The sequence below is a fragment of the Haemaphysalis longicornis genome, unplaced genomic scaffold (assembly GCF_048455015.1).
Source record: "Haemaphysalis longicornis isolate Haplotype H1 unplaced genomic scaffold, Haemaphysalis longicornis Haplotype H1 scaffold_10, whole genome shotgun sequence".
Lineage (NCBI taxonomy): Eukaryota > Metazoa > Arthropoda > Arachnida > Ixodida > Ixodidae > Haemaphysalis > Haemaphysalis longicornis.
The window spans coordinates 45,122,099-45,147,801 of record NW_027526204.1 but is presented as its reverse complement, the minus strand read 5'-3'; the positions used below and the strand labels follow the sequence as shown (position 1 = coordinate 45,147,801).

The 25,703-nt window shown below is 46.9% G+C and overlaps 1 protein-coding gene across 1 annotated transcript; it reads left to right on the top strand.

Annotated features, from left to right (window-relative positions):
* The first annotated feature begins 1,205 nt into the window (after positions 1 to 1,205).
* Positions 1,206 to 25,566, top strand: LOC144158430 (neuroglian-like). The gene is made up of 4 exons (XM_077689313.1): positions 1,206 to 1,357; positions 13,570 to 14,829; positions 15,762 to 17,050; positions 24,214 to 25,566. The coding sequence occupies exons 1-4, from the start codon at positions 1,276 to 1,278 to the stop codon at positions 24,448 to 24,450; spliced, it is 2,868 nt and encodes a 955-aa protein (XP_077545439.1). The 5' UTR covers positions 1,206 to 1,275; the 3' UTR covers positions 24,451 to 25,566.
* The last annotated feature ends 137 nt before the right edge of the window (positions 25,567 to 25,703 follow it).

The following is a 25,703-nucleotide window of genomic DNA, read 5'->3' as shown; positions in this document are numbered from 1 at the left end:
TCGAAGAACATAATAGTACCAACGTTCCCCAACACCTGGATGTCCTCATCAGCCGGTAATTATATTTCAGTTTCAGTTCAGTTTATTCCCAGAAGCATCTGGACGACTTCCTGGCTAAAAGCTGCTCGAGCAGCTTGACAAAGGCGCAGGAAGCCGTTACAAGGCATGGAGGACGGATCACGTAACACAGATGTAATCATAATTAACAGAAAAACAAAAATAAAACACGATTTCAGTTTAACAAATCAGTTCTACAAATTTCATCAAAGATAATCAAAATTAGATGAAGGAAACACAGATTAGAGAAACAGGCCACGAACAGAATGAATAGTTTACATTATCAATAGGAGATTCAAGCACACTGTAAATAAAAATTAAAAATAATACGCTAGAAATATGTAGGAAAAAACATGATTCAGAACACAGTGCATAATCGATTCCAAACACACAGTAAACATACAATAGGACAGAAATACAGAAGTAAAAACCAGTTAGGTTCAGTTACAATAGGCCAGGAATACAGAAGTAAAAACAAGCTAGGTTCAGTTACGATTGCAGGATGTATGTTCGAAGTTGTTTTCTACTGTACCCAGAAGTATGTTGGTGTCTATTTAGTGTCAAGGGAACATTATGAGATAATGACTGAAACTTGTAATTTCTATTTTCTATTTCTAATTTCTATTTCTAATTTCTATTCTATTATTACGGTAAACGTTAATTTGGGTGTTCATAGTAAAACTTTCTCCTCGATAAGACAATACCAAAAAATATTTATATCGATTGCAAAGCATACTTGCGCATTACTACAACAAAGTATCCCTTAAAAGAAGTGCAAAGAGTAGCCGGCAGGGATGGAGAATCAGCGGTACAACATCAGCACTGGAGGAGATTCAGGCAGCTTAAAAGAAATCTCCAGTACATAGACCACTGCCGACGAAATCACGAATTGCTTTTTTTTTTTGTTCACGGCGGAAATTAAAGCTCGAACAAATCTCGCACCCATTACAGATGGTCAAGCGATGCTTTCCTTACTGTGTCATGTCAGCGCACCGCCAATGGATACGCGTGTTTACAGCCTCTTGCCGCAACTTGTGTAATCCCCCGCGGCTGGCCAGGCGGAAAGAGACGTATTCAATAAACAAGCGCCGCCGTCGCCTCTCTCCACCGTTTTGCCCGAGGGCGCCCATTTTCGGCCGCCGACATCACGTACAGCGCTGACCTTGCGTCGTCGGCACTGAACGGCCGCAAACGTACCGAACGGAACGTGGGTCTTCGATGTCAGAACCTGCGGAACGGAATCTCTATAGGCTCGCACAGATGTATAGGGAATTGTGGACGCCAGCGTTCTTCAAGCCGGGTAAGCTACCTATTTTAAAGACGATAGTCTTTCTTGGGCTACTTAAACACAGAAATTTCGGTCTGTCTGTATGTCTGTCTGTCTGTCTGTGACTCGATTCAGCCACCCGGCCAAAGTAAAATGCATACTGCGCAATAGTCTTATATAGTCACAGCTAAATCTACCCGTCTAAGTCCGGTGTAATGTTCATACCTGTCAACATTGTTGAAGAAGAACAAGACATTACGCAAATATAAGACAACAAATTAATACAGAAGTGATGTTTGCAGTGTTCCTTCATAAAAAATCATACCTGCTTGACTTTGGCGAAATTAACTACTTCATCAACTCCAGAAAAACAAATTCACTTTGCCGTCGCCTGCTGTCGCTCGCGCCACTATAACTTCTTGCGGCATTTTAAGGAATCAACCGGCAACAGTGACGAAAGATTCGACTAGATAAGTTCCACGTTCTGCTTGCAACGCACGTGGAGTAGGGAAACGCGGTTCTATAAACGTTGAAGTAGGGCGCCCCGATTCACGCGCGTGTCTTGGCCAAGGTCACGTAATGGGAACATTTTTACTGCGAACAACGATGGGTCACTGCGATAGGAAAGAAACATGCCACGGGTCATCTGAACTCTGTGTGAGTTCAAGAACTGGAAGATAATCAGACACAAGAGGTTTCGCAACTTGACACGGCCGTCTGAGAACGAGGACAGTACGGCTTCGGGATGCCCGGCATAAGCCATAACACGGAGCAAGCCATGTTCTTGTATTTTTGCGTGCCCACCGTACAGACTTCAACTGCTGCAGGTTTTTTCACGCACTATGTTTTATCTTCTAATTTTCTCCGCCACTTTTCTGAGCAAGAATAAAGCTTATTCGAACCATACGAATGCAAAAACTCGTCTGCTCTAAGAGTATTCATGGACGATGCATATATATTGGACACACAATTGGCAAACAACTACAGTAGGAGATAAGGTATTTAGCTCTCATTATAGTTAAGCGTGAAGAGTACATTAGGCCGATTTGAGGGAAAACTTAACTATAACAGCGGATCGCAATAATAAATGTTTTTGAAGTAACTCGTAGTATTCCTTAGTATTCTTTTTAGACAAATCAAAGTCATACCACTTCCGCCGCAAATATGTTTAAAAAACGTTTGCTTGGAAAAATAAAACGCTGTCAGCTTCCCCTCACCAAAGCCGTGGCGCTGACATACGGGTCTTGCCACCGGCAGTAGTGGCGCCACTGAGCTTGATAGCTTTGGTCTCCTAGATATCGTGGGTAAACACGACCCAGGCGGCCTATTTTCTTACCCATGCGCTTGATTTGAAGGCCGCTCGTCGCGATATTAGACGTTTATAAATCCCCGTAATCAGGTCACGTCGTACAGACACACAGACAAAAAACGATCTTTAATGAGACTGGCCGTGCTGGGCTGGACAAGACATCCTACACACTAGGTTTATTAAAAGACAAGGCAAGTCATCATCACTCGAGGCTAGAAAGGGATATCATGAGGTGTAAACCGAGGTGAGAGGATTAGGTTGGTGCGCCAGATGACTTGTTGACAGTGATGATAAACATAATGGTAATATTGATACTGGCGGATGCGCTCAAATATTTACAAGGTCTAGTCGGGACCTATATTCCGCAGGTAGACAAAAAAACCTTTTTTTGCGAACGAGGCACGTTTGGGATATCACGACCGACCAAATACGTCACTCATTCGAATGCCCATGCAAAGCCCCTGCCTCAAAGACTGCGCGCGGTACACTATTTTCGCAGTGAATCGCGCACATTGAAACATCAGCGGCGGCAGATGTTCGCGTACATTTTAGTTTGGGCAGAGTGGTGAGGGGGACTGCACTGACGTCTAGCGAAATTGCCGCGTGAGGCCAAAATTTAGCCACATGCGATGCTTTACGGCTTCTTTATGCTTACGGAGTCGAGGCAGCCTCTTTAATTCCCTATGTGGGTGAATAGAACGCAAGTGCGCGTAATGATGTGATGCATCAGAACAGGTTAACCACTCGATGCTATATCCGACGCTGGATGCAGGAACTGAAGTATCTTTCCTAAAGAATGCTGTCGTACCTTTGGTGCACGTTGGCCTCGCGCGATGAATGCTGCAATGACCGTCTTCACGTTGCAGGTTTATTTATTTATTGATTGATTTATTTATTTATTTTACCCTCAGGGCATACAAGCATTGTAGAGGGAAGTGGCTCACATAAAAGAGCACAAATGATATCAGAAGCACGCGACAAGTGTTTAACCATTGTACACACACAAAAAATACACTAAAGAAAGTAGAGCAAATGCACTACACGCAGCCGTACACACAATCACTTTTGGAGCAAAAGAAAAGCAAATGGTAAACGTACATCATTCGCCGTAAAAGAACACAGAAATGGCCGATCGACACAAGCATACAATACACTAATAAAGAAAGAAACAATACACAACGAAAACGAAAAAGCACTCCTTACTAGGAAGTAGAACACACAAAAAAAAACAAAAAACTTCCAACAAATTTGAATTTGACAATGCTTCACGGAAATGGTCAGGGTTAGTAATGCAAGCTAATGAAGCAGGCTGGTGGTTCCACTCACGGCACGTTTTCGGTAAAAAAGAATGGGAGTAGGTGACAGTGTTTTGGTGCGGGATATGAACTTTGTGACGATGGTCAAGACGTTCAGATATGAAACGTGCGGGTTGTATACAGCGTGATTTGAGTACATGGTCGTTATTATGCACCTTCTGAAATATGCACAGACGGGACACTTTTCTACGTGTAGCGAGAGGAGTTAGGTTTAGGCTGGATTTCATAGAAGTTACACTGGCCGTACGATGATAGTTAGAAAGTATGAATTTCGCAGAACGGTTTTGTACAGCTTCAAGTTGGTTACTGAGATTAGTATATCCAGGATCCCAGGTTGACGAAGCATACTCAAGTATGGGGCGGGTGCAGGGGGAGTGCAATGTGGTCGTGGACCTGTAGAACCTGGAGAATCAGGGCATGGATTTCAAGCACAAGAGGCTCTTTCGGGAAGACTTAAGGTACTGAAGTTGATCCCTAGAAAATGGGAAGATAAACAATTCTCGTGTAGGCTATGCGATGATGTAGGCGAAGGCCATCCACAGAGAGAGGGAATAAATTACTATTTGTCGACAAAAGGCTGATGTATATGGGCCTAACCACGTGAAAGGCAACCCTGGTCCGGTATTTCTTGCCTTCGACCAGCTGGTCACGCACACAGATGATGGTTCTGTAGCCGTAGATGGGGTTATGTGGCTGACCATGGCACTGATGGTGGTGCGTGATGATGGTATCCACAAACCGAAAGCGGTTGATTTGGATGACCCCGAACCATCAGTGCACAGATGAGGTTTGTAAAATGCGGTAAGAGTGAAGAACTCTACAGGGCGGGGCCAGAGTGCGTTCTTTTCCCACAATGCTCGGCACTGTGGTCGCGATTTGTATCAGCAGGAACATCCAGGGCATGTGCACATGAAAAGCTGCTGCATGAAATCGTGCAATCAGCTTGCACAGTGGGGGGTGGCGCGGTATTGCCACGAAACACAGAAGCGCACGAAGTGATGCCTCCGTGTCTGAAGTGGCGAGTGGCGAGACCTGCCTGCATTTTGTGAGCGTTCTGATAGTAGATGTTTTCCTGTGGACGTCAATAAAAACAGCCAAGGTTTGCCCTCGCATGCTCTTTATAGTTCTGACAATAACGTTTGATACAGGGGCAAAGCACGAGTGCCGTGGCGCACCAGGCGAAATAAAACGCTTCGCACAACCAGAAATAAGGATTGAGTGAGCAGCCACCAGTTCTGGTGCAGAGTATGGGAACATGTGGGTGAATGACGTAGACTGATTATTTAGATGGGGAACAGGAGGACACCTGAGATATCTGTCAATGTTACTCCGAAGGACTTCTAGTTTAGAACGTATAAAATTTCACTGCTGCCAACAATGAGCCCATAGCTCGTTAGTTCACGCCTTGTAGAAACGATCGTAGCGCATTATTTTCCTGAAAGCCGCATGTTCATTGTTGCGGCTGCCAACAATAACCCCGTAGTCCGTTAGGTCACGCTTCATAGAGACCGTCGTAGAGCATTTGTTTGCTCAGAAGTCTAGGCCTCATGTTGCCAGAAATGCCGCAATATAGTCGTCTTCCCACTGCAGTCTCGTCCACCGCACTCGCCTACTACGGCATGAACTCCAGATGCACATTTTGGCATGCATCGTGATTTAGACCAGCTCTGTCGCGCATTTATTCGGACGTCTAGTGCAGGTGTTACACCGTGTACGGCTTAGCTCCCTACCCTGAGGAATACCTCTGTTTAACGCGTGTAGGGTTCAGTCGCTGTTGTCCTTAACACGCAAACATACCTATCGGAGAGGTGGTGCGATCACCATCAACACAGGCGAACCCTATTCCTGAAGGCTTCATCGCCGAGCGGATGGCGTCATGCGTAATGCAGTCATGCGCCGATTTTATATCCACCGGCAGTTAGCTTGTTTGGTGCTATATGCAAGGGCGACGAGGATGTCATTGCTGCTACGCCCTTGGTGAGACCAGACATAAATTAAAGAATTTCAGCAGGTTTACGCAAAGAACAGTTCCCTCCACAACTGCTGACCATGACTCAAGCAGCGCCACGGAAGATCTGTGCCACGGACGACCTTCTTACCAAGCGGGTGCCATGGCATGTCCGTAGCACGTGTTCCGCGCAAGTAGTTCCCAAACATCTACTACGGCGGCGTGCACAGAGAAAGCTCTCCTAGTCACGTGTGCATGCCCATTAATTATCATCGCTCGGGTCAGTGCGTTCCGATGTCCACAGATTAGCTGCATGAATTCACCATTGCTTGTGGAGTACGAAATATACGTGGATCGTATTGACGCCAAGCCTTCCTAAGCGCACGTGACGATGCATGGGCTTGTTCGGACACGCAGTACCGGTCGTCACAGTGCATATACACCTTGTAGAACTCTCTATACTCTCCTGCGCGCTGTATAAAGCGTGAACCGTGTGCTCTTGTAGCCCGCCGTGCCAAAGTTGTTACGTATTGTGGTTATGACCCACATGATATGGTTAGCGACTAAAGTAAAAAGGGTGCGGGTTACGTTGCGGTTCTGGCGTTGTCATGAACACAACCAAGCGCTGTCGAAGTGGAGAACTTAAGCGGCCACTTTTTATGCGACTATTTTCTGCCGCAACTGATCAATGCCGCAACTGATCGCATGCAGCCAGCCCATAAAGCTGCACGCTTACGCTATACTGGTCCGCGTAAAGATATCGGTTCAATCTCATATGTTGCATGTAAGATAAGGTTGAAATAACGGGCAGACACGTCGTGCTGCAAGGGTGGCTGCCGTCAATGTTCGCCATAGCCATGCGCAGTCTTAGAAAAATGAAACGAGATCACGAAAATGTTTAATAGAACACTGGAATAGCGTTATTTGTTTGCACGCGGCTGAAATTTACGCATGTAATAATTGCAGTGACAAGGTTGGAAACTCTGGCTTTCCAAATATACCAAAAGCCTGTATTTATTTCACCTTCACGAACAGCATTTTTAATTTTGCGTGTTCTGGTTCATATTTTTGTGTTTGCATTCCGTTTGTGAATGGCTCTATGTCGAAACGTCTTTCGAAATACTGTATATGTGGATGACACCTGTGGACCTTCTTTGCCCGACATTGGGGTGAGGTTTGGCAATTTAAGCACGCTTTAAAAGGAACGCAGCTCTGCCCCTTCAGCTTGCACAGACACGCCCAACGCACATAGGCCTTTCATTCCAGGTTCACAGACGAACGGTAGCCGTACTTTCTACTGATGTGTTACCAAAGTGACCTTTCCAATAAATGGTAGTCGGGCAGGCACTCCGAAGAATGAAGGAGGCAGTGTCCGTACACAGTTAAATACTCACTAGACAACAAAGAACATTGGGGCTTCTAATCTTCGACTACTGTGTGTATGATTTCATTTTCACTTGCCATTTTACAACTTACCTCAACTGAATGCAGAAAAGTTCTGATTTGTCCGTGGGCCACATTTTTGTACTCGTGCACATTCATTTTGGTGTCGACATCTCTACCAGGGCGGAAAGAATTCACTTTGCGTCTTTTTCTAGCAAATGAGCTGAAATACTACTGTAGTGGTTTAAAGAAACGCACACGGGAAGCAATTTTCTCACCCTGTATCCCATACTGCAGCACCCGCCCTTCTCTACGGTATTTCGTAAAACGCGCGCAAAATTTGAATTCCGCACCAGTTCGCCGGTACGAGTAGGACAATCGGGGCGTTATGCTGTTAAGGGCGACGTTTGCTTGGACAACACTATTGCAAGGAGTTGCAATAATTAAATGAAAAGAAACGCTTCTTAAGGCGAGAAGGTGTTAGGCTACTACCGTATTTTCTGGTCTATAAGTCGCACTTTTTGTATAAGTCGCACCTCTTCAAAACCAGAGTTTCTCAAAAAAAAAAAAACGTATATAAGTCGCACCGGTGTATAAGATGCACCGGTGTCTAAGATGCACTTGTTCATCAGGTGAACGTATGGAGGATCAGTTCGTAAAAAGTTCGGCGAAAGTACATGGTTGCAGCGGCCGCCGCCTCTGAACGCATGCCCCGGTAAGCATGGCTAGCTACCGGCCAAAATTCTAGACAGAACTAACTTCTAAAAAATGTTTTAGAACTAACTTCTCAAGAATCTCTTATTTATGCACACAAATGGCATGTACGTACAGACGGCGTTTAGGCAAAACCATCGAAGCCTTCTACCTCCGATTCGCTAACGAATAATTCATTCATTTAGACCACAGAGCTATGCTGACATCACGCAGCACACAGGTACCTTTTCGAGCACGTACCACGCGCGGCCGCCACGTAGCGGATTCATTCTATACATAAGTCGCACCGGTGGATAAGGCGCACTAACGAAAATTTTAGAAAAAGACCGCGACTTATACACTGCAAACTACGGTACTCTGATCCGTCACCCTGCGACCCTGAACCGCGCTATGGTGTACGAAGGCTGGAGAAAACTACTGCCCGCGCATTGCCTCCTCCGCTGTAAATATCGAAAAACGAGCCTTATGCCGCTTTTGCTACGTAAACGCCTCCCTTCTCTTTCCCGCCCTCCTTTCACGCCTTTGGACCCCCGTCTCGCTCCTCCTAGGATAAACGCTGTGGAGGTTTACTCAAACCAATTCAATTTCCCCGCTCTCCGGGGTTCACTCGCAATCTATGGGAATCTTTCGTTACTGTTGCGTTTTGAATGCCGCCATGAGGGGTCGAAGCGGCCCCGAGCTATTTCTATGTGCAATGTAAGTATTCGTTTCAAACGCCTATTTTCTTAACAGATATCGCAAATACCAAGCGCAAACTGATTTTTAATTCACAATAACACTGCCTAGTACAATGTATGTAGTGATGCTTTCCCTCAAATACGCTTATGGTTTTCTTTTTGTCAGGCGTGTACAGAAATATGAAGTATGATAGCAGATTTAGCGGTTTGCAAAGACTTTGGCTGTATGAATTCGGAATTCTTTTATATTTCTGCCGGGTCGCTGAATCCGGGGACAGACAGACAGACAGACAGACAGACAGACAGACAGACATACAGACAGACAGACAGACAAAATTTGTTGGTTTAAGTAGCCCAATAAAGACTATGGTCTTTAAAAGAGTTGCCGCGCCGAAGCTGCAGGCGTGCGTGGCCGTTGGGGCAGGAAAACGGCAATCGCGTTGCAATCGCTGTTTCGCGACTGCGGCGTATCTGGGTGGTGGTTGGAAGGTAAGCCTGGTAAGCCTGTCGAACCGCCCTTTCCACGAGCCGGTGCGGGCGCTGTGAACAGCCGTTTTTTGAAAAACGCGAGGCCGCGGCTATGAGGAAGCGGCACAGCATTCATACGTAACTCCCGGCAACTTCATGGAAACTTCGAGTTTGGTGCAACGACGATACCTCAGCGCAGTATTGCCTTGTACGCAGTAACGCCAAAACCTGTGATACGCAACACCATGAATGCAGATACAGCGACTCACGAGAAATGGCAGTCACGTATACAACACAACGGCTTTATAATTTGCAAAAAAAGGTTAGCTCGTTTAAGCTTCGATCGCGCTGGTTTTAACGGCATTCTCGAGAAGGAAAAAAGATTCTCGGCACATAAACGGATTGGTTAGCTAAATATTTTAAGACAAACCCCTTTTCCACTGTTATTAGGGTCTACGTTAGCACTGCCGCGCAACAAATTTTGGCAAGTGAACGACCCCAGACTTCTTTGTTGGCGCAGCAGCGGCTAAGGCAAATAGTTTTTTCCATAGGTGTGTACTACTTTTTGTGGAATTCTATATTTCGTAATTGCTCTGACAGGTATACGATCCGCCAGCTTTTGTATAAGGAAAATGCCGTGCACAAGCCCTTCAGTGTAAACTTACATTAACAAATAGTAATAAATACAGTGACATACTGGTAAAATGGTGCGCCATACGGCATACAGTTCACGTAGGAACGATCGCTCTTCGACGCTCCGTTTAGCTACCCCAGACGGAAACGCTTCGGTCTTGTCACCCTATTCCTACAAAAGCCCGTAAGGTTAGTTTCGCTTGCTCGTCTAAGCTTTTCCAACGCGTCAATTCAGTTTATGCGACTATAATCTTATGCGAAGTGCGTTGTGCGAAAAACCACCGTTGTCGCTGTCCGGTACAAAAAATGAGCCCAGCTGGGGTAAGTAAAAAGAACACGTAAAATTTGACAAAGAAATTAAAATGAAATAATTATTGGATGCATTGCAGTTTGTATTAGGAATAAATCCTGGTCTCGAGGGTAGCGGAATGCAGAAGGTAGTAGCACAGCACAAAGGTAGTTAAGTATTGTAGACATCTAGCCCAGTGTCAGTTATCCTGACATCGTATCGCGTGACAGGCGCAAGTGAAGGCACGTGCACGCCGCCGGACGTGGAGAGAAGAGGTTCACTCCAGCCAGGAGGAACGCTGATGCAGGGGAAGGAGTGCTCGCAATGCCAGAGAGCTGTGTCCCTCTTTTGCAATAGGCTTTCGGCGTGTTTCTGAGCGTACGTAATAGCTCCTCCACCTTCTACTTCAGCCGGACCCACGAAATGCTTTTCCATTCCTGCATGTAAGCAGTAGTAAGGGTCTCCATGGATCCTGTGACTGGCTAATTCAATTACCCTTAGGCTATACACATGCGCGAAGACACATGCGCTTGCATGAGGCGACCTAAACTGTGCGTACAGAGAAGGGAGAGAAGGAATAGGTTATTTAAAAATGAAAACAGCGTTAGAGAGAAAAGGGAAGACCTGGTAATAAGTCATTGCCTAAGGTGGAAATGCTGGGCTCCGTTTCACCGCCATATCGCTTTTATATAGTTTTCTGATAGCACAATTTTAACACGGCTGTACTATTTTCATAATCTTCTGTCATGACAATGTTGTCTCACATCCACAGACACACCTGGATGAGCTACGGCATGCCACCTTCAACAAAAATAGCATTTGCGAATTCGTGAGTAAGTGATCGTTGCTGTTTGCACAAAATGTTTCTCAGCCGCACTAGCTGCACTGAAATACCGCTTCCATTAACTATGCCAAATTATTTGGAAACTATTGAACACCAACTTACGAATTTGCGCTGACGCAAAGCTTCATGCTTTTGTTCCAGCAGGATTGTAAAGAATTTGGGGCGCTACCTCTTTCAATTTACAAGGCCTCCACGCCTACAGCATCCACACCTCCACCACTTCAACAGGTTTGGTTAAGTTTGCAAAAACTACTAAGAGGGAATTGTGGGATAGTCTTAAGGATTACTTCCAGTCGCTGGTCCGCGCACTTACATCCCGACGTATCAAACTTGTCTGTAACTTTCCCTCTAATTGAGAGAATTCAACAAGTGGTAATAACTTCCATAACCATAACTAAATCACATGCATTGGGCACTACTGAAAATAAATATTATATAGACAGCATGTGATCCCAATTATGGAAAACAGTCTCAAGTCGAGTCCGCAACTGTAGGCATAAAAAATTAAGAACTTAGGCCCTACAATAGGCGCTGAAAAGGGCCAATGAGGCAAATATAAGCACCCAACACTGTCTTTCAGGCACATACAGTCTCAATTTCTATTTAGTTCACCAGCTTATTTTGCAACAAGTTTTTGACTTGCAATAAAAACTGCGGACAGTGTGCTATGAACAGAAAATCTTATGTTCTTCGTGAAAATAAGCTACACAAGAATTGAATTTTTAACAGGTTTACGTTAAATGAGGGGCGATTAGACAGCGAACGAACGACAAACCCGACCTCAATAATTGAATATCAATATCGATTCAATATCTCAATGATTTGCTGCTTGAAGTTGTACCTCATTTAAGTCGATAATTGTGTGCGAAAAACAACGCTCAAAGTACAGTGAAGTTAGGGGAGCGTGCATGTACTTCGGGACGCTCCATGACCTGAATCTATCAGGAATATTAGAATATTTGCCGCTCAGGGTCTTCGGCAGTTCTTTTAGCACTGCGAATTCAGGAATGTCATGTCAGACAGAGTGGCAGAATGTAATAGACGAATTGCTCCATTAGCACCAGTCATTCGGGGATAGTTGCGGACCTATCGTTGATTCTCGAATGAGCTCAGCATTCTTAGCCAGAGTGGTGCTGAAGCTGCCAGCTGTTGAAATGCTTTCTGCATAAAGTGTGAAATAGGCACACTAATGTGCCAAGCCACGTTGAAGAGTAGCGTGGTGTAAGTAATTGGGGCTGCGAAGCTTTTTTCGACTGTAAATCTCTAAATACAACCGGCGAGTGTTTTTGCAGTAGTTTCGCACCATTAGCTGCGTTTTTGAAGGGGTAACAAGGGGCTATGGTAAGAGTGGCAAAATCGGTAACTTCTGCTCGAAGATATAACTGTTCCTCGAAGTAAGATGTGGTTCGCAGACGTGATAGACGAGTCCTTGTAACCCAACCCCGAAGCCGAGCAGCCCTTTGGACACAGGATTCAAAATAAAGTTTCTCTCTGTCTTCCTCTCTCTCCATCTGTTTGATTCTCGAAGAAAGGTCTTAACGCAAGGTACCTACTCCTTGACAGAGAAGAACGACCTCCTAAGCTCTCAACAACCGAAATGAATACCATTGATATTGCAGGGAAGTGCAATATTGCTATACAAATTACTGAGCTATTCTGCTCTGCAGAAGCAGTAGCTACCTAAGCTGCGGGAATAACACCATTTCGTAACTGTGCACATTATACCTATCATCAATATTGACGCGTGGAGCTTATTAGAGAAATGAGCTAGCCGAGAAATGAGCTGGCTAGACACTCGACTTGCAAAGGGCGCAATCCCTCAAAGTGAGCACGTGCCATGGTTGTGCGGCAGCCTGGCTATCCGTCGAGGAAGAAGAAGACGCTCTGGGGGACTAGCGTGTGCACGAGCTGAAAGACCTAGCTGCCTGTCCGAATTGCCTTCCTAATTATCTGCCAATTCGTTTACTACTTGTGAATAAGCGTTTTTCCTGCTCCGCAACAATATTATACATCACGCAATATTCTTTGAAACTAATTCCCTTACTGCTAGGTTTCCATGTGTCCTTGAAAGTTACCCGGCATGGTCAATGATGGCTGTTACGATTTCAGTCATTGGAAAGTGCCGAGATGCCCATTCCTGTAAGCTCCGTTTCTCGTTCGTTTTTCGTCCTAGACCTAACGCATCTTGCATCTCTCGGCCTGCACCTAACGCTTCTTTCAAATTCGTAGTCATGTTCGTAGTTCATAGTCGCAGATCACAATCACGCGAAAATAGTCAAATTCTCAGCACACAACGTGCGATATACCCCATATGACGCCATGCATATATAAGGAGAACATCATTCCAGGCATCACTGACAGACTTCGGGCGAAGCAGCCTCTGAACATGTACGCATTAGAACGATAAAGGGAGGAATCCAACTGCTGGCTTACGTGTGGCAGAGGGAAGTTCCGCCGATATGGTCTCAATGTCAAGACAGGAGCTATGAAGCAAGTGTAACTGGTTCTTGGTAGCGCTGCAAGCTGTTGGACGGAAAGGGTATATTTGCTGATTGGCAAACTCATTGGAGGGTTATTTCGACGTGTACGATACTCGTTGTACATTAAAAAAATCCCGTGTAATAAAATGTGGATATTATTGACCTAAATAGCTTTGTTCTGCAGGTATGAAGATCTTGGTAGCGCCAGCAGTACTTCTTCTGTTCGGGGTAACAGCCGTCGTTGCTGCCTTTCCTCCAACTATGGTAAGACAGCCACCTCAAGAGGCGCTTTTTCACGTGCCTTCGGCTCGCGATATCGTCAGCAAGCATTTTGTGTTAAAGTGCGAAGCAACGGGCGACCCTGAGCCCAAATACACATGGACCAAGAACCACGAAAAGTTCGACTACGACCTTCATAGTAGGCGGATAAAGCGGCTGCCAGGCCATGGCTCGCTTCTTTTCCTCGCACCGGAAGACGGGGACGAGGGACTGTACCAGTGCCGCGCAACCAACGAATTCGGTACATCTGTCTCGAACGTCCTCTATCTGCGCCGGGCTGAGTGGAAGAGGTTTCCTGATGAAGACACCAAGAATGTCTCCGTGAAGGAAGGCGAGCCGTTATCACTTCATTGTGATCCGCCTTCGGGGTACCCGCGCCCCCGTGTAACCTGGCTAATTCAGCACAAGAACAGTGCTTTCCGGGAAATAAATTCGCCGCGCATTACAGCCGACCCTGACGGCGGCTTGCACTTTTTGCGTGCTGATCGGGTCGATGCACTTGGCGACGCCACCTACGTGTGCAGCGCCATTTCCAGCTTCCTCCATCACTTCGAGCTTGGCAACAAAATCCGGCTCCATGTGGAACCTACGCCAAAAAATGAGAAGCTAACGATTGCACCAGTCAAGCAGTACCTGTCCTCGGAAAATATCGTTGCACTTCGTAGCAGTAAGCTCAAGTTGCAGTGTATCTACGGCGGAACACCACAACCTGCAACTTCTTGGTCTAAGGGCGGAGTGGAGCTAGCATCTCCACGTTTTACGTACAGCAACAACAGCAATACACTGACTATCAAGTCAGTTCAATTTGAGGATGAAGGAACGTACGAGTGCCGGGTCGACAATGGCGTAGGACCTGATCTGAAGCACATCATGAACGTCACGGTGGAAGCGGCACCTTATTGGCTGAACGTGCCCAATAACACCAATGCAGCTGAAGGGCAAATGGTTGCGTTTAAGTGCGATGTTATGGGCCTCCCCAAGCCAAATTTGGAGTGGTTTGTGAATGGTGTACCCATCTCGAGCGCCAAACCTAACCCTCGTCGGACAGTCCTTGGGAATGTTCTAACCATTGAGTCACTTGACAAAAGTGACACGGCCGTCTACCAGTGTAATGCCTCCAATGTGCATGGATACGCCTTCCGGGACTTCTACCTGAACGTTCGCGGTAAGTGTTTTGTGTTCTCTGTGTACGTTCGGCCGCTCTCAAAAGCGATTCTGCTTCTGATGTGCATTGGACACGTGTTGCCAATGAAATGGTTTAAACACTGGCAGCATTTTGTTAACGGCCGAATTTCTGTGTTAGGTCTGTTTCCTATCCTACTGCACATTTTAGTCGCATGCAGTTAAAATATATTTCAGAAATTCAAACACATGTTCCAAGGAGCCACCGGTAATTATCTATATTTAGCACAACAAACAAGCTGAATGGACGCAAAAACTTATATAGGCTTACACGACGCTACACTCGGAGGAATCTTGACAGGTAGTAACGGCACAAGGGTACATTTATTTAGAGTTATCTAGCGAACAGTTATTTATGCTTTTGGGTGGTAAATAAGTAGAAATTATCCCGTTGCTTCTTTGGTACCAATCAAATGTACAGCGTTGTTTCCACGTGGCCATGAGAAAAAAAAAGTGTCTTTGTAGATTCTTCCTGATGAAAACGATGAGATAAGTTCGTAAGCATTCTACCCAGGTCACATATCACCTTGCGCTTTGGGTACCTTGCTGTTAATTTTTTGTGCCGGGGAAAGGAAATCGGCCTTGGTGATTAGATGCGGAGACGACAGATAGCAGCGGTAACCGAAGTCTAAGGAGCGCTTATGTTTGAACCTTACGACACTCCGTAGCAGTTCCGACGGGGTGGATATGGGAGTGCGAATTAATGTCTGTAAAATTAAAACGAATTTACCATGAAGTAACCGTACCTTTCCTACATGCAATCTTTAAAACACACAAAATATTTTAACACGCGCACACACCCACACATATGCACTCGAGCACGCACAGGCAGCGCCATTGCGACCAAACCCCTACACTATATAAGCACTTCACATTGTTTTGAATCCTGGTTTTCGATGTCTACTTTTCTTGCAGAAGTGCCAAGCCCACCTGTACTGGTTCATGTGGAGTGCGACAGCGGTGTCGCCATTGTGAAATGGAGGCCTACAAGAGAGTTGCGGACGCCTGTCCTCTCCTATGTGATCCAGCACAATACTGGGTCCAACTCGGAAAACTGGGAAGACACGTTTGTCAACATCCCTGAAACCGAAAGGAAGTGGACAGTAGCGATGAGACCCTGGGCCAATTACACATTCCGCGTGCTGGCACGCAATGAGTTTGGCTTCTCGAAGCCCTCTGAAACATCCGCGGCCTGCGTTACACCTGAGGATGTCCCACACAAGAACCCCGACAACGTCATGGGCCGTGGGGACCGCTCTGACAACCTGGTCATCAGCTGGACTCCCATGCCTCGTGTCGAACACAATGCGCCTGGCTTCTTCTACAAGGTGTTCTGGAAGCGCGATGACCTTCCGGAGGCTTCATGGAACTATGAGCGCATCGAGGACTGGAAGCTAGATAAGCACGTAGTGAACGAGCAACCAACATACAAGCCGTACCGCATCAAGGTCGAAGCGCATAACAGCCGAGGTCAGGCGAACACAACGGCTACAGAAGTAATAGGCCACTCGGGAGAAGGTGTGCCTCTCGAAGCCCCCGCAGAGTTTAGGCTGCTTCGGATAACGGACGCCCGCACAGCCGAGTTCTCGTGGCGTCCAGTGCACCAGGAGACAGTGCGTGGTCCCTTTCGTGGCTACAAGATAGAGACGTGGACTGCGCAAGAAGGAGAAGAGAAGCTGCGGGAGGTGGTGGTGCCGGCCGATGCGACCACAGCTCTGGTGTCTCTCTTCCGACCCTTCTCTTGGAATGTTGTCCGCTTGCGGGTCTTCAACGACCAGTACAACGGCCCTGCCACAGACACTATAGAATTCACGACACCGAAGGGCACTCCTGGACCCGTTGCGTCATTTAAAGCCATTCCTCTCGGTTCAACCGCTTTTTATCTCCTGTGGCAGAAGCCTTCGCAGGTGAATGGAGTGGTGACGAGCTATAACATCTACTACCAGGAAGTACATGGTACGCAGGTGGGACCAATGATGGAACTGAGGTTGAGCATGCGGGACCCACTTGCTTCGCACGCCAAACTGGTGGGCCTCAAGCCGCGTACCACTTATCGTATCGCTATCCGGGCGTCTACGGCTGATGGGTTTGGTGACCCATACATCACGGAGGCAAGGACCAGCGACGAACCGGAGCGATTGCCTGATGTGCCAGACTTTATGTGGGTCCACCTGCCGGACGGGAACCCCAAGGAGGCAATTCAGGTGTGTGGTCGCCATATTTGCTTCTCTATCAAAGACAGGTTGAGGAACCCAGGAAATAACGTTTGAGATGAGTCGGTTTATAGCGGAGGTATTCATTGGGGGATTGTTTGCGGTCTACAGAGGCATAATATTTCGAGGTCACACGATTACGGCGTCAGGAGAATGACCCACTGCGGTAGGTGAGAGAAGCGGCTCTGCGATTCACGACATTGCCATGACTCAATTTCGCGCTGCGGTGTCTGTTTTTATGAAGGAGGTGAACACAACAAAATCCCTACGTGCACGGTACTTCACAACGTTAAACAGACCGGACTGTCCTAATTAACCCATAGTCTTTCAAAAGCGCCTGCCTCAAAGGATATTCATTTGTAGCCTGGGCACTTGATGTGTCAGTTAGATTTGGGAGGTTGTGGAAATTCAGGAACCCGGAAGTTTCACCAGAAGATTCTTAATGTATAGCTTATATCACGAAGTTTTGAGCATGCCCCACCAATCCTTCAGATAAAGGGGCTGGACACGTCTGCCACATATTAGATGCAATGAACGATGTGTCTAAAACGTGAAGACCCCGTCTTTGTGGTTTCGAATGTATTTAATCACACAAGCATGCTCAGTATCATTGAAGACTGAAGCGCATGACAGAGGCTACAACTGTCGTTTAATTGTGAAAGCAACGCTGGCATCTCTCGTTCATTTTTCGCTTTGTTCGCTGGCGTCGCTGGAGCGTATCTCGCTCGAACGGCTTCTTTATCGCTTTCTTCCGGTTGCAATTACCCTAGAAGCTTCAGACAGCTGGGTAAACGAGATGGCAATAACGGAAAAAAATAGCGTAATGGTTAGGAAAGAACAAATCGCAAGAAAAGTGCATTAAAAATTGACACCATAGACAATGTTGGAAGGCTGCCCAGCAATAACGCTCAGACTTTAGTCACCACCACGGTGCTTATGGTTATCCAAGCGTAACTTCCTTTACCTCATTGATGGCGCCCATGTGTGCAAACGCACTGCAGGAAGGCCAACATTTTCTGACGATGATGATGCTCGTGGATGAAGTTAAACACGGTTGAAACGCGAATCTTTCTCAGTTGCTCATATCATTTGGTAATGCCCTCACAACTCATTCCCTCTCATCTCTTGTGTGGAGCACTGGGAGGCAGCGTTAGGCAGCTCGGATTTTCGGGTCCAGCAAGCACTGGGGGAACGAGCAACGCATGTCACCGGCGCCCTCCAAGCGCTGGTCACCACTCGTCGTTGACCCAACGGATCTAGAATAAAGTTTGTTCTCTCTCTCTTTCTCTGCTCGAAAGCAAATGTCTTCAAACTCTAAATTCACAGGCAAAACCCCAAAATTCAAGCACGAAACGCAGTGCAAGAAAGCCAACTTAACAATGTGGTTCCACAATGGCACATTAACTTCAGGTGCAGTCCACAATTAACCCCTGGCCAATGCCCAAAGTGAGCACGTGCCGAGCACTTCAAGGGCATCGTCGTCGTCGAAGTCCAAACTGACGTAACAAAGAGCAAATTCTTGACCAGATTGGACTTTGATTCGACTCGGTTTACGGCGAAAGAAAGCTTTGCGTTTCAATCTTTCTAAATAGATAAAGGAGATTTGAATTGTTGATTTTTTTATTTTATTTTTATTTTTTGCAACCACGGCGCCAGGATAGGCTCCGCATACAACGTACAGAAACAGATGTAACATACTTGAAATAACTTCATGTTTTTTTTTCTCTGAATTTGTGCCTAGTGGGACACATTACCTGGACAAAGGTTTAAAGATGCCATGCATACAAAATACAAGTTAGTTTTATTGGAACGTTTGGTGTATTAGAGTGCAATTAGAGCTTGTCCGGCAGTAAACAATGATTTATTCGCTGAGAACAAAATCATCTAATTGAAAAATTGATCTACGTTTGACATCGCGAAACACGCCAGTTGGTGTGTTTCGTGACGTCGGCGATGGCGTAACAAGGGCAGATGTTCAAGCGAACGTTGCACGCCGTTTAGTGGGCAGCGGACTGCGGGAGGCTTTGTTTACCGTTAGCCCTCCTATATGGCGACCCGATACTACGCAGGACCATTTTCCAGCATCGCTTTGTTTCTGAACATATTCGAACTTGGCTTGTTTTTGTTGCGGCGCCTTGTAATCGTTTCGCGAAAGCATGGGTATGCTTGACGAATAGGGTCACGCAAAGCAATGCCACTTAGTCCCATCGGCCAGTGTAGTATGAGACAAGCCCAAAGCGACGGACTGCTGAGCAGCTATAACAAGCATAGTGCGCATAGCACCAAGAGCAGTACGCGCTAGTGCTTCTATGTTCACGTGTGCTTTCGTAACTTCCATTGTTTACCCTAAAGCAAAATAGCTCGTTGTACAAGTTTCTAAGCCATCCCTAACTTGCGTTTGCTTTTGCCGTCATCAGCCAATCGCACAGCTGCCCATGGCACGTCATAAGTTCTAGTGCTCGATTTTCCTAATTACATAGCGTATTTGAGTGAAGTTTGCGTTGAAAATTTCGATCAGTGTTATGCAATCGAGGCATTCTTTCGAATCAACCAAAACTGCATTTTGTCTGCATGACAACCTTAAACAGCAATGCGGATTGTTGACGGGCCAGTTGGTACATGACTTAGTCACAAACAGCGCAGGGACAGGACGATAGGAGTATACCTTTAACAGCGGCCACCATAAAGACTCCTCCCCCCTGACGTTAGCTGGAAAACTGTGAGCCGATGTGCTATATCAGTGCCTGCGCTACACATGTGGAAGACAGTCCTTCTAGTAAGGTGCACGCGTCCTGCAACGTGCAGGACGAATAGTATAAAAACATGTGACCAGGGAATCTGTGGTATCCATCGCCACTCCACGCACTATCCCAGAGTGGTTCTCGTTCTGGTGTCGTAAACTTCTCCGCATGCAACGTGCAACGATGTCTGACGTATTCACATGGATAGAGTGCACGTTTGTACAGTCTCGATCAATTTGAAGGTGATCGCTCGAGAGAGAAAGAGACACGCAGCAGTGCCATGTGACGGGTTGTATCAGGGTTGTATCATGCAAGAAACAACGAGGGAAAGAAGGCAGTGCCTTTATCTCCAAAGTTGTAAAAAATGCCGCTGTGTAGGTGGAAAGGCCCGCTGATCGCTGATCCCGCGATAACCTTCAAACTTACCCCGACTGAAAAACATTGAGACCGCGAATAGCGTGAATGACGGACGAGCACAGCGTCAATAGGGGCTGCTTTTCCACTTTGTTGTTCTGCCCGGGGCAGTTAGTGGGTCAATTAGGTTGCATTGTAAGCGCAGAAAGGGCATATAAAGTATTAAGTTACACTGAGTCGCCAAGCCAGCTTCGCCATCACCAAATTTAGAAGTAGTGGGGACAGTGTAGGCCCCTGAGATACAGGTGCCGCGTTTGGGTATACACTCGAGGTTCCGGCGACCAGCTACGAGAAGGATCAGTTTTGCAGCAAAGAAAGAAAAAGATCGACTTGGATAACTGCAATGCGATCGATTTTGCTGCGCCTACTGTAAAGAGGCAGCCACTGGCACGCGTAATAAGGACGTACTCGCGTATAGGCGCAATGGCGTGTAGAAGTACGCGGTGGGGCGCAAACAGCCGGCGAAAACAAGCGAACTTGCGACAGCGGCGGTGCCGGGCTGGCCGCCCCACTGTTTAGGCCTACCTCTACTTGACGCGCTTCATTCGCAGCTTGCACGTACATGTGTGACTTAAATTGCGTACGGACGAAATATAAAACACCCTTCATTCATGACAATACCCTTTTTGACTAGGAAAGGAACGCATAGGGAATACACCGCACCTCGTTCACTCACCTGCTCCTCGGGAAGGCTAGCCCTCCGCGGAATCTCGTGGGTGGAAATGGTTTCGCCTCTTGGTGCGCGGAAGTGGCGTTCACGCACATCTGGTTTGTGCACGCCTCGGCATAGCAGGCGCGTACCAATGCATTTTTTGCACGCCGTAATCCGAACTTATGAACTCGCTTACGCCGAGCTACGTCGACGGACGAGTGCGTCGTTCTTGTGCGTACATTTGATTGGGCTTTAGTAATTCGTATGAGACAGCGACGTACTCCTTCTTTAGATCAACGGCGGAGGGACTCACGTCGTTCTTATGCCGTTACCTCGACAAGACAAGCTATTCTCCTATGAGAAAAAAGATATATTGAGTATCCAGGTGTGATCAAACGCTAATTTGGACAGGATGAAAGTGGCCATAGGGTTTTGTAAGCTATAATACAGGACCCATGTTTTCTAGTATGGCCCAGTTTTGGTTATAGGCGTCACGTTACCATGGAGGGGATCCATTCTGCTGAAAGTTGGCAACGCATCCAACCGTCGTTGACCCCGTGATGAAGTTGGGCCTTTCAGGATTCATCTTAGTTTCGTAGAGGGTCGGCACACATTTTGAATTGACGGAAAAAAGTGTCTGGTCGGGATAGAAAAAGAATCGATGCATTCTCAGCTTAATTGTGGTCTCACGTAGAGCGCCTGAACGTTGCTCCTCATCCGCGTTCGGCGGGAAGAGTATCCTTCGCCGCAAGACTTCGCCGCAAGACTTCGCTATGCGGCGAAGTCTTGCGGCGTAACACATTGCAGGAAAATGGACCTCCCCGTCTCGTCCTGGAGCTGCGCTACAGTCTCACCCCTCTTAAACAAGGATGTTCTCCGTGACGCTGCGTGGTTTTCTCCGCCCTACCATGGCTCGGACAGTTGCCGACCGCTTGCGGACCGACATTTCTTTAATTGAAATAGCAATGCTGACTACATCTCTCTGTAGCACCGTCTCATATGCGTGACGTATCGACGGCTGCTGAGCTTTTATGGGTCAACTGGCCCACCTACAATCCGTGTTGATGGGCTGGTGGCGTGGAGTCCCGCAAAACAACAGGTCCTTATAAATTAAACTTTTTATATATGTGACCACCCATCTCAAAAGATTGACGTGCTTGCTTATGTGCGGCCCGTAGACTCAGGTGTGCTGTCGGCCACAGAACGTCGTCACATAATTCCGCCACGGCCATGGGGGCTGGAAGTGATTGCGACGCTTTTTCTCGAACGTATAAATAAATGTGGCGCTTAGCACTTTGATTGTATATAAAAAAGTAGCCTGCATCGTTGACTTTGCTGTTGTCTTCATGAAGTATCCTCTTTTCCGGCTTCTCTAAGGTTAAACGATCCTCTAATGCGAGAACGTAGCCGTCTAACTGGAAAACTCGATGGCTGCCTTGTAGGCAAAGTCTACGCTTTTCTTTGATTAACCTTTTCTTCCGCCCGGTAAGAAACGATACTCTTGAATTTCTGTAGCGACAATAGTGACTGCGCATACACACCTTTTCGGGGCTTATCTCCGTACATTCATACCTGCCCGTAGAAAAAGATACGTGTATTTTCTTGGGAGGACAAAAGCCCAAGCGAGCAGGGTTTTTCATATGGGAAGGGTTTTTAAGGGGTCCACAACACACATTTATTACGTACGTATGGAGCGTCGTGTCACCTGTTGCTGGTGGACGAACAGATGAACAGACAAATTTTGGGACGACATAGCCTAAGAATGCATCTGCATAAAATTGGCCTGCAACTGAGCCGCATGTTTTTTTTTAAAGACGATAGTCTTTCTTGGGCTCCTTAAACCCAGAAATTTTGGTCTGTCTTTATGTCTGTCTGTCTGTCTGTCTGTGACTCGATTCAGCCACCCGGCCAAAGCAAAACAATGCCTGCGTAATAGTCTTATATAGTCACAGCTAAATCTACCCGTCTATGTCCGGTGTAATGTTCATACTTCTCAACATTGTTAAATAAGAACAAGACATTACGCAAATATCAGACAACAAATCAATGCAGAAGTGATATTTGCAGCGTTCTTTTATAAAAATTCAAACATGCTTGACTTTTGCGAAATTCAATACTTCATCAATTGCAGAAAAAGAATTCACTCCGCCGTCGCCTGCTTTCGCCCGAGCCACTATAGCTTCTTGCGCCATTTTAAGAAAGCAACCGGCAACAGCTACGCAAGGTTCCACTATATAGGTTCCACGTTCTGCTTGCAACGCACGTGGAGTAGGGAAACGCGGTTCTATAAACGTTGAAGTAGGGCGCCTCGATTAACGCGCGTCTTCGCCGTACGGCAGCGTTCGCATCGAGACGCCCGGTTTGGAGCAGTGGAACGCGGGAAATTTAGAATGATTTAAGCAAACATTTGGCGTCTTTACCTTGGGAGGAGCGCGACGCAAGAGGGACAACATGAGAGGTGAGCGGGAAAGCGAAGGGAGGCATTTACTTCGCAAAAGCCGATAAAGACTATCGTCTTTTGACGGCATTTGCAACAAAAGGAGCAGATACGCGGCCAATTTTTTTTTCTGTATGACGTAACGGGGCAGGGTTTTGTGCAGCCAACGACAATTAGGCACAGAACAACAATTTGGCGAGCGATATTCGTTATCACTACACGTAAGCGCTTCAAAGAAGTGTTTAAAACTGAAGTGCCCTGCCGAGTCTCCAATGAAACGCAGCCTTGATCTCCAGCATAAATGCTAAAAAAGGCCCAAAATGCACAGTGACTTCTAAATATATCGTCGCGTTAGCTCACCCAAAGCAGGAAGCCAGACCTAAAAGATTTTCTCATCTGCACAGCCATAGGCTATGAGCATCGAGATAACCAATTAAAGGCCCGTACGAGCCATCCGGAGAACGTCGGCCACGTGCGTCCTTGTACCCTTCAAAAAATGAACCAACTTATAGTGCAAAAAGGTGTCCTCTAAGCAGACACCTGCTATTGTCTTCTCGTGTGTAAAAAAATAAATGTCGGTGAGTTGCTGTCATATAGCCATGGGGCTGTGCTCGAAAACAGTGGATATCTTTCGATTATGACGAATATAGGCTTGAATACGGATGCTTGTCCTTTTCACTTCTGCAATGTTGGTGCTGCTTCTGCAATACCCGACGCCCTGACTAGGCCCGGTTTCCACACTGGAAACGCGATCAATATAGCAGCCTATACGTTTCAAATCCAGTCTGCAGGAATAAGCGGATTCCCGGCCCCTGCTTTTCAGACTTTAGAAGGGGGTCTACTCTCTGCGGTAATTTTTCGGGCATACAATAAGATTGTTATTTCATCTTGTGTGCGTGTCCTAATGCAGGTTACGTGGCTGCCCGTACTTAAGGGTCACCCAGGCAGCCATTTCTACGTCCAGTACCGCCGCAAGGGCGACCGGACTTGGGAGGCCACCACTTCAGAAGAATACGAGGACACCATCATAGTCCATGGCCTGGAAAAGAAAACCCTGTACGAGTTTCGGGTCATCGCTGTTGACGGCGAACATGAGCGGCCATCAGTGGTTGAAGAAGTATACACTGGAGTTCCAGGTTGGCACTGACACCGTTAGTAAATAAGCAGTCACGTGACGTTGCAACAGTGCATGGCCGGTTTGTGGGTCTGCGTAGGAGCATCACCTCCTGCATTTTGCAATGCCAAACGCATCGCGCGCTTCCCAATGAGAGTGACCGGTACGCCTGCAGTGCCCACATGTCACGAGGTGGGGCCCCGAGCTGAACCGGGATCAGGCAACCGTAATTGGCTTCGAGAGCGGCTTGTGCCTGGTTGCCAAGACAACCGATGTTTGAGATTGTCAAAGAAAGCTCAGAGCCGCGGCGGAGCATGTTTTGCCAGCGTAGCCACTCTCCACCAGGAGTCACCCAAGCTGAACTGGTCACATGATTGAAGCGCTGGGAAGGCTACCGATTGGGGGAGAGTGGCCGGAGTAGAAGGAGAGGGCTTGGTTGGCCGGTCGGGGCTGATGCGTTGGCATTGTAAGAATACAGGAGGCGATGGTAGAAGCCATTCGTATAGGAAGTACCCGCTCAGGCAGTCCTGGAGATTTGATGAGGAAGTGAGTTTTTCTTGAGCTAAGAAAACACATTTTGTGATTCTGGCTGTGAGCGCGCGGATTTTCATTACTAAGCCAACTGGGATTCACGTCAGATGTCGGAAGCTGTCGCCGTAGGTCGACGGGGACAGTTATATTTGTTTCCAGATTTTCCGTGGTGGGACTGGATTGTGAAACGGAAAGTAGTGAGGGGCAGATTAAGATCTACCATCCAGCGAACCCTACGACGCGATTATGTGCGAAAAACACACAGGCGCATGGCTTCACGAAAAGTACAGCCTCCGCAGGCGCGAATGATTTGCAGAGATGTTCAAGGTATTGTAAGGAAGCGTCTTGTTCTCTTACAACGGTAACAAAAGCCACTGGCAACATTTCGCACGTTTCCCCATGTTAACTTACAACACAGCTGCCGTTCTGTCGTAGCTGTGTGGGTGTAGCGTGGTGTGTCGTGCTGCTTGTGTGTGATGTTGCCTTCCAAATTTACTGCATATGACCTCGCCAAGCTATACTCACCAAAATACAAGCTTTTGTATATGTCTGTTGTGAGCTTTGTTTACGACGAAAGCACGCGCCTTGCGATGGCCCTGGGTAAGCTGAGAAGCTCGAAAGGTGGTTCTTGTTTTGTTGACATTACTAGCCTACACTGGTTTTAGTGACAGAGTGGCTGGAAATCTCTGGGAGAGGGCGTGGCCCGGAGGTATACATATAAACAGGTATTTTGTTATGATCACTGCAATGACTGG

Bases quoted from the DNA above. Each gene is read 5' to 3' on its own strand.
- LOC144158430 (XM_077689313.1), top strand. From the start codon at position 1,276: ATGTCAGAACCTGCGGAACGGAATCTCTATAGGCTCGCACAGATGTAT. The intron at 1,358-13,569 runs GTAAGCTACCTA...TTTGTTCTGCAG, and splicing joins GCCAGCGTTCTTCAAGCCGG to GTATGAAGATCTTGGTAGCG. The intron at 17,051-24,213 runs GTGTGTGGTCGC...GTCCTAATGCAG, and splicing joins ACCCCAAGGAGGCAATTCAG to GTTACGTGGCTGCCCGTACT.